Source organism: Calidris pugnax, unplaced genomic scaffold (genome assembly GCF_001431845.1).
Source record: "Calidris pugnax isolate Ruff unplaced genomic scaffold, ASM143184v1 scaffold118, whole genome shotgun sequence".
Taxonomy (NCBI): domain Eukaryota; kingdom Metazoa; phylum Chordata; class Aves; order Charadriiformes; family Scolopacidae; genus Calidris; species Calidris pugnax.
Genome location: NW_015090855.1, coordinates 4,397,486 through 4,407,369, shown reverse-complemented (window position 1 = coordinate 4,407,369; position 9,884 = coordinate 4,397,486). Strand labels below are relative to the sequence as shown.

The following is a 9,884-nucleotide window of genomic DNA, read 5'->3' as shown; positions in this document are numbered from 1 at the left end:
CATCACATGCCAACAATATATCACATTCCTTCACAGCTGTTTTTTGTAAAGGGAAGGAAAAGACCTCATCAGTCACTGACAACATTTCTATAAACCATAAACATATTAAGAACTCCATCTACAAAGTCAGGATAGTAAACTACCAAACACAGTGCTAGCTAAGTGGCACAGCACAAACTATCAATTCCAGACAATAAACCCAAGTGTATATGGAGAATCCATACGTTAACCAAATCATAGCTGTAATGAATTTATTTTAACAGATGAGCAGGTCAGATGGAAAAAAAAGAAGTCACCATTATGCCCCAGTGAGGAGGGAAGCCCGTTACTAACTCCACAGGCTGGACTTGGTCTAACGTATTATGAAGAAAAGGAAAGCAAAACGGCTTATTATGTTCCTCATATTCTTTAGCAAAGTAATAGCTAAACCAAAAGCATTAAGTGAATTCCCCTTAGGATTTATAACTGATTTAAATAAAAGAAAAACGTACTCCTATAAAATACTAATAGGGGTTTAACATGTCTTGTCAAAACAGAATTAGACTGCAAAATAAAGGGCCTACTGTAGTATATCTTTTAATGCAGTAATTTAATTATCTGTAACTAACAAATAATAAAGGATAATAATGAAGAGGAAAAGAATACGGAATGGGGAGAACAAAGCTGATCACTAGACAAGCCTACAAAACGTGGCTGAGTGCTTCCTGGAAGTTCAAGTAAACCTCAAACTGTTTGATGTGATGTATATGTGCATTCACATCTTTGGAAAACAAAAATGCTTACCACCATATAAATTCCACAACAAGCCAATTTTTAATTATACCTATAAAAATAATAATAAAATCCTAGCAGTTTCATTCAACATACTTGAATCATGGAGACCACCTACGCAAATATAAACACACCATCTGAATCTCCAATTAACTATTGCCAATTATAAACGGGGACACTTTTAAAAATAAATTATGAGGATAATTAACCATTTTCACACACAAAGGTAACAATGTAACATCATGCAGTAGTTTTAAAAGCCTCCTACTTTCTGCATTTCTATTCTGTTTAGTTTGTGCCAAGATTATAAAAGCATATTTTAACTTTAAAAAAGGAAGAAGGGAAGGTGAAAAGCTTCCATCCCTCCCTCTGGTCTTTTCACATAGATATTATTGGATTCAAATATTCAGCCACTAAATCACTGCTATGGAACATTAACATTTAAAAAAGATTCTTGTGCTTGGAAAAAAGCTAAGAACAAAAGGTCCAAAGGAAAGCCCGTAAAAAGTCATTCTGTTCCAGCACTGACAGAATAAGCCCTCGTGTATCTGGGCAACTGAACATGAAGTGTTATGATCGTATGACAACAGCAAGTTTTATTTAAATCAGTGGCACAGGGATAAAAAACAGAAATACAAAAGCAAATCTGAGTGACATACTATGTTTAGCCTCTTTCTATAACAAGCAATTAACAGTCAGATAGCTGCTTGCTGTTAAGAATGGTATGTCAGAAGATAAAGCAACGTATACTGCAGATGCTGGGACAACAGCACATTGAGTTGCCTGCAGGGTGAAAGAGGAAGGTTCTCAGAAGCCAACTCAGACACCGAAAAGGGTTCCCCCCATCAGCCACCAATGGGTTTGACTCAGAAGACACTGGTGCCCAGGTGTTTCTCCCTAAAAAGCCAGTTAAGATCTGCCTGCTCCTATCCAGTCACCACTGGAGCAAAGGCTCGTATTTTCATGTAAGCTGCTGAATTCAAAGTGCTCCTCAGAGATGTACACAGAACCTCACTTTTTCAGCAGAAAAGGAAACTCGTACTTTTGTTCCATTGGATTCTGATCCTCTGACAAAAAAACCAAAAGCTCAGACCTGATATTTCTAACTTAAACACCACCCCCAAAGAAGACCCCCCAAACCTTTTTGGAAAAAAAACCAGCCTTACTATTACAGGCTCATCTTTATAGGTAATGATTTACAAGTGAATACCCTGTTATTAAAAAATAGGCTACAACAGTAAGAATGCTGTACAAACATTTTCAAGATTATGCTTTCATATATTCTATCAAAAGGTAAATTACTCAAAAACACCTACAGAACCTAGTTCTACTGAGGGTGGAGCCAGCTAGTAGAAAAGAAAAGCATTATTGCTCTTTTTACTGTCAGGAAGTTTAAAAAAGTTTCAATTTCTGTACTAATACATTGAAAACTGTAATGACAGTTGTGGCAAATATCAGTAGAAGAGGACAGTTGGCAGATCCTTCTACCTTCGCTCCGTCTACTGAGGACACTGGCCAGTGTCACTAAGAATGACAGCATCCAACTGGGAGAAGAAAAGAAAAATTTTTGGGCGAATAATCCATCATTTTAGAATGCGGTCTGCTGATACAACACGGATTCTGGTGATCTATTTCTTATTTAACCCAAGTTGCATGTCACAAGTTTATAAACAACTTACAAACTGAATAATACCAGATAACATCAGATTACAACAAAAGTTCTGTATCAAAGTCATACAGAAAAAGCCTTAGGGAAGGAAAGCAGTAATGAATTTTACAATCAGGCTCCTCATTGTTTCAGAAATAGTATGCTGTGTGAGTAATCCAATTGGAACACTCTTCCTTTGAACGTTTTGCTGAGCTGTGTGATGTAAAAATAGATTTGTATGCCTCAGATTTCTCCTCGCTGTCTGCAATGGATCTCTTCGTAGTAGTAGAAGCCGCCTTATTGACTTTTCCTGGTACAGATGCATTTCCATTATCTGATAGAGAAAAAGGAACAGAATGAAGCATGCATAACAGCTTCGAACTGATAAAAGTATTTAAATACTTTTTTCTGTCTTTATTTAAAAACCAATGTGTACAGAGATGAAATATATACATTTTTTCAGGGCTATCACAAATATATCCCGTAATTGTACTCAACAACAAACATATTCCTAACAGCAAACACATTCCTAGTGTTTAGAATTTATGCTCAAAATGCATTTAGAAACCTTGGAGAAAGAGGAATTCTTTCCTACTTGTGTAAACTCCTTGTGCTGTAATTCAGTATTGACAACATTTGGTCCTCTAAGTGAAAAATGGCTCTGAATTCGAGTCTTAAGAAAGAAAACATGAAAGTATTCCACCACCCTGAAGTATTGTTTAGAAATTAGCTATCAGATGACAAAAGCTAAACTTGTGACACACTGTCCCCAGGGAATCTATCTCCTCCCTTTATTCTTTGCAAAGTCATTTATGGCCAATAACAATGGTCTGCATCATTTTATATTTGGGATAGGAAAATGCCTGTCCTTATGTTTCTGATACAATCTCTCTCAGTTTATAATACCTACTGCTACAACCCGTCCCTCTTTCATAACAACTATTTATTCTTCTCCAAAGTTGAAGGACAGTATTTTAAAAAACATGTGGCAAGTCTCTTCTGTAAAGAAATGAATCCATAGAAGTCTACCGAAACTCAACATATTTAGTTGAACTTAGGCACAATGGCATGTAAATAGTTAGTAGGGAGCCTGTCTGAAAACGCCCTGAACTGATTTCTGCATGTAGTCAGAGAAATTATATGGGCGACCCTAAATCATCATAGATCAGACTCTTTTTATATTTGGAGAATGCTGCTTTTAGTGCCATCAATAGTTGTCTGGAAAGAATTACCAAACCCTGGATTTGGAAGAATGAATATGTACGCCGCAAGTCCAGAAACCTTAGGGTGCCATGTTCACAAATTAATTCTTATGCTACTGGCATTCCTCAGTCCATGGATTTTCCTTTATTTTCCCTCTCTCCTCTTAATCTCTTGCTGGTCAATATAACTGCTGCCAGAAACATAAACCAACGACCTGACATTTCAAAAGGCACATTTTTTCTTTTACACTCTTGGAGAAGAAAAATACATCAAATATTATTAGAATTACTAAGTTTCTTGAACATCCAAGAATAATTATAATCATCTGGAATGAAATATTTTAAAAAGTCTATCCTTTATAAAAACAGACAGTAGGGGGCAGGTGAAGCATTTCTGATGGAAATTCTCCCTGTCTCTCACAGTGTTTATCTACAGCTTTTCATTTAACTATTCTCAGATTCTTCAAACAAATTATATTGACTTTTTCTGTGGCTGTAATGTAGACGATTGAATACTTCACACAGGAACCTCAGAATGACTTTAAAAACGTACCCATTCTTATAATAGTTCTGTATGAAAACATCGGTATGAGTTGGAGACATTAAATAATATATATTACATAAAGAGAGGGCACCATCCTTTGGACTAAAGGACTGTCAGGTTTACTCATAGCTGCATGACTGCTGTAGGTACATCAATATGGTCTGAAGTTACATCCCACTGCTCCCAGTGACACACAGCAAATTCGCAGCTAAATCAAGGACTAAAAGTCAAGCCAGGAGCAAACAAAGTGCTGTAACAGATTTTTTGACCAATTTAACTTCAGGAAAACAACTACTATTTCTCCTTATGTTATCTCCTAGCCAATAAAAGAGATACACCAAATCCTCGACCATATCACTGTGAATAAGAATCTCTAATCTCATTCACTCAAGTTGGTTCCTGCCAACTTAACGCACAGCAATACTGGAATGCCATAAACAAGCAGATCTGTGTTGTTCCACAGAGAAAAAGAAAAATGCAACGTGGTGAAAAGTGTTTACTAATTTTAATAGTTTTCTGCAACACTACAGCACTTGCCAGTCACAAGCGTGAGTAGGGACTCTGTTATTTTTGGTATTTTGTGGAAGTATAACAAGAAGTCAGTCCCTGCTCTGGAGTATTCACTCCAAGTACAGGAGGATGGACAGCAAATGGGACAAAGGCAAACTGGGCAAGAAAAGGAAAAATGGGTAAGTAAAAGCCCTTGCACACTTTCTGCAGAGTCAGTTTTGTAGATTTTGCAGATTGTAAAACAAAGCTCTCTATTAAGAAAAAATTCAATTGACTATAGTTTCTATTGAATAAGGGGCTTTGTGCCCTGTTCATGAGGCAGCTTCCTACTCCAGTTGGGAGAGCAGCCTTTTAGGACAGTTTTGAAAGAGGGTGTTCTTTCAAACAGTGAGCCACGACACTATGGCTTCCTCAAAGACAGGAGATGACCTTTTATTACTAAGAAAGATTAAAAAAGGAAGTGAGAGGGTAGCTTTTGAAAACTGTGGTACTAAGTAGCCAGAGAAGGATCTCTCCTATAATATTTTTCAAAGCGGAGCTGTTTATTCACATTAAGATTAAAGAATAAACACCAACCTGAACTTTTGGTGAAGATAATCTGCCTCTTTTCCCCAGAACTGGAATTGATAGAATCCTTTCCATCCTTTGGCTTTGATGGACCTGGAGAATCTACGAAAGACAAAAATAATGAAAACATGGATCTGGTTGATGACTCAGAAGGCTACACATAATTAGTAGCTGTGACATTACCTGCAGCGGTATCTGGCTGAGAGGCTGATTCTGCTGACTTACACTTCTTTGATTTCTGAAACAACACAAGCAGAAGTCTGGTAAGGTACTGAAAGGATATAGAATTCCCAACTTGTATTTGAGAGACACACAATTCCATTTAGTACATTTTTACGTCTTACAAAGTGGAACTCTTCATTTCACAATATTGCTCTGCACTTTCGGTATTATTTTATATGGAAAAAATAATAACCTTGGCAACCTTGAAGGCACTGTAAAGAAAATTGCACAGGCTGAAACTAATCTGTCCGGATACGGTATTTTGGTTTGTAGACTTTGCGGGGGGTGTGTGTGTGTTATCATCATTAAGGTAATTTAATACGCTGAACCCACATGGGAGGACAGTAAATTACACAACATTAAACAGGACACAGTTAACTGTAGTCAATAAAGACATTTTTCAATAAAAATTTCAGAATAATCCTGCATCTCATACCCACTCATTTTTATTTAGTTAATTAAAAATCTCTCCCGGGTAACTTTCAATAACTGGGTCCTTTGTTGCAGGATTTTTTTTGCCAGAAAAGACGCAAATAGTTAATCTAAATTTTTTAAAAGCATCTGTGGACCAGATTTTCCAAGTTAATTTATTTTTGTCCAGATTAAAAAACACAAGAAAACAAACAACAGCAACAAGAATCTCATTACTGGCTTTGATTATATAAATGCCAAACTGAAAAACAAAGATGTATTAAATCAGCCATTGGTGTTACTATCACAGAAGATGACTCTGTATACATTCAGCATGGTGTATGTATTTCAGGAAAGCTACACAAGCTCAAAGAAAAGAAATATATTTAAACGTTTTGTAAAACTTAGGAGAACCCTATGCTGTCAAGCATATGACTTAATGCTGGAGGGAAAAAAAGCCCTAGCACAGGCTGTTGCAAAGCTGAGCCAGAAGGTGGTGGCAGAGGCCTGCCAGGCCCTTTTTGTGTCCTTCAGGGTACACAAAAAACCTCTTTTCAGGGTGCTTCCACCTTTGTTATTCTGGGTGGATTTACAAAGAAAAGTTACCTCCCAGTACCTGGCATCTGAATTATGAGAAGTTTGTGAATATATGTATGCATATATATGATACGTAGTGACTATATATCATACATATTTAATCATGGGCACATAGCTGAGCTTGAATAATTTTTTATCCTAGTGCCAGCTGTGTCTGCCTTATGCTTTGTGCTTCCTGCTCCAAATACAGTAGGTCCAGTTAGACCGCTCTCCCAGCTGGAAGAAGGAACTGAGGCAGAGGTCTCAACATCAGTGCCGACAGACCCCAAAAGAGGAACTGTCTTCTGATAACCGTGGACTGGAGCTCACAGATATCAGGTGAGAGCCAACTATGTCAGGGACAGTAGAGCAGACTAGTTCTAGCTGCAAAAACATCAGCTGGTGCAGCAAGGCAAGGCAGCATTGCAAAAAACCATCAGAACTTGAGGATGAAATATAAGAGCCCTACTGAGAGATGTGCAAATACTGTACCTGCCTGTAATATAAGCCTCCACCAAAGAAACAAAAAATATTTACATATCCACCTAGGGCATACAGAGCCCAAAGTCCAAGGCATGATTTCCTTCTGTCTGCCACCACGAGTGACTGTGGTGACACCACAACAGACAGAAGTGCTCAGCACACTGCGGTACCTCTGATTGCACAGAAGTTGGGAACAGCACCAGCTTTAGACTATTCCAAAGTATTTCAACTACATCTATAGATGCTTTGCTAGGGCCACCTCCTTACTGAAAATTGAGCACAAACGACCACCATTTTTGGGACTGATTGCCCACCTACAGAGACCTCAAATATTCTATCATCAAATTATCTTTGAAATTCTTTCAAACATTTAATTACAAAAAGAAAGAAAAAAACCTCAAACATCTAAAGAGACAGCATAAGATTTCCAGTATTGCTCTTGCACCAGGAGCTACAGGATACTAAAGTGCAGAGGCCATGAACAGGGAGGAAAGAGAACAGTAGGATTTCTATGGGTAACCATCCTTTTATTGCCCAGGTCCAACAGTGCTGTATTGGTGCAGATGGGTAAAGACACTATGATGAAAAGGAATCATACCCTCACTGGTAAGTAAACAAATATTTGTTTCAAAAGAATGTAGGAAAACATTTGTATGCCCTCTAATCCTACAGCCAGACAGAAATCAAGCGCAGTAACAGGGGTGAGATGATCAACCTCCATCTAAAGTCTCAGTTGCTGAAAGTGTCAGACAGTGAGGATTCACGCTCTCAAAATCCAACTAAATCTGTCTGCGCTCTGGACCAAGTCAACACTGAAGTTTTTGCTTGCTTTCTCATCCTCCAGAATAGCAATGCCACTTCAGAAAAAAATGCCAATGCTGAAAAAAGTCCCATGTGCAGAACTGTCAGTTGATGGGACAGTACCACAGGACTACTACTACTGCGCAGAGTAGCAGGACACAGTAGAATATATAGTAGAGCTGCAACGACTCTATTTCCATGGTATTTTGCCTAGTCAGATTAAAATAAATAAATAAACAACGACTCTATTTCCATGGTATTTTGCCTAGCCAGATTAAAATAAATAAATAAACACAAAGACCTCACCAGTATGGCAGGAATTGGCATCGGCAGTAATCACTCAGGACTGTAAAAACCACAAAACATGACAAAATTTCCAAAGAGTGGTTTTACAGAATCAGACCAGGAATCTCCGTATCCCAATATTGTGTTTCCAACAGTAGCCAGTAGAGGATACTCAGATACCAAAAAACTAGTAACCTACCAGTGGGAATGACCATATGAAATACAGGGAAGATTTTGCTCATTACTAGAATTAACTAATACAAACTCTTTGTTTCAAGAAAAACCTAAAGTATAGCTGGCACACTGTCTGTTTTACACACAGCATTGAATTCTGTGATTTTCAGAGCACTAGGCACTGCCTGCTAGTCAAAAGAAAGTTTCAGTACATATATGAAGTTCAATATGCTATTAGCAAAACATGCACAACCTTATTACTTTTAAAACAAGCACTAAAGTACTATACAGCTACTGAGTGAATTCTCCAGTCTACATAAAGATTAGCAGGCAAAACTATGTAATCTAAGAGCAGATGGCATTACAGACAGTAATTATTTCAATTTTGTTTTAAACAATGTATGAAAAGATTACCTTTTCTAATTTACTTTTAAGTCTTCTCTCTTCCATTCTTTTCTTCAATACTTCCACATCTTCTTTATTACCGTTAAGGATGATCACATCTTCCTCTTGAAAGGGAACACCACACTTCAAGAAAAAAAAAAAAAAGACAGATTTAACTAGTATTATTTTCTTCAAGATCTTTATGCTGTTGAACCTCTGTTAGTGTTGTTTTTAAGCTCTTCAAGGAGCTCTCCAATCCTTGCCCTTGCCGCTGTGTCTTTTCCAATAGCTCCTTCTCTTTTAATTCAGTCTAATACATCTTCTCACCTAAAATGTCAAAGGGAAAATCCGCGCTGTTATTACCACTAAGCAAAACAATGCTGACTGACAGCTTCCCTCTTTACAAAAAGGAGAATAAATACTCATCTTACTAGTGAATTGTGAACTTATGATAACTGCATTTAAAAGCAGCTTCCATATCAATCTGCACAGCAAATGATAAAAGAATCTCAGAAATACAAAACTATTTTGTTCTTCAAAGCCCTATTCCATGCAATAGGGCAACGGAAATTGCATATTTATTTAACTACCAGTCTCTTATAAAAAGCACTCAATGATTTTTTTTCTTTAAAGAAAAGGTCCCATTGTGCATTTCCTGTTCCTTTTTTTTACTAGCATAAAATGTACAAGGACGAGATTAAACAAAGCAGTAGAGTCTACTCAATTTTCTGAACCCCATAGCTAAAAACCAGAACACTGAGGTACTTCCTAGGGTTTGTTTTGTTTTTAGTTATAAATGTATTTGATTAAAATCTAAGCATTATGCTACTCTGCTCTAGAATTTGTCTTTCAATTTAGTAGTACAAGAAACAAGAACTGATAGGAGCAGTTCCTTTACACTGACTGGGACCACCACCAAAGGTGTCATTCCTTTACGTGTAGAACAAACAGCACCAGGGAATTTTTCTCCCCAACAGTAAGACAGGAAAACTTGCTTTCTTTTGGTTGTTTTCTTTTTCTTTTTAAATTATTGTTAAAATTTCTACAGGGATTAAAAGGGGTTACAAAAGCAGCACTATTCATTAACCCAGCCTTGCCTTCTCGTCCTTGGTCTGAGTTACTAAACACTATGAAGTTTCAAAGTACATTTATAAAGTAATCTGGATAATGCATGTGAGGTGCTTCATGTAATTCCACATTTGTGTTCTGGCTGAAGACATACACGTTTCACTGTACACATTTTCAATCCTGTGGTGAAGCCAGCACATTGACCATGATGTTTTCTTTTATAAGATCTCAATTTCTA

The 9,884-nt window shown here is 37.2% G+C and overlaps 1 protein-coding gene across 1 annotated transcript in view; it reads right to left on the bottom strand.

Annotated features, from left to right (window-relative positions):
• Positions 1-790: 790 nt before the first annotated feature.
• Positions 791-9,884, bottom strand: part of RTFDC1 (replication termination factor 2 domain containing 1) — a 28,718-nt gene continuing 19,624 nt past the window's right edge. The window contains exons 6-9 of the mRNA XM_014943742.1: positions 8,609-8,722; positions 5,426-5,480; positions 5,252-5,344; positions 791-2,753 (exon numbers count right to left, since the gene is read on the bottom strand). Of these exons, the coding sequence (XP_014799228.1) occupies positions 2,569-2,753; positions 5,252-5,344; positions 5,426-5,480; positions 8,609-8,722 (447 nt within the window). The 3' untranslated portion in view covers positions 791-2,568. The remainder of the gene's footprint in view (positions 2,754-5,251; positions 5,345-5,425; positions 5,481-8,608; positions 8,723-9,884) is intronic.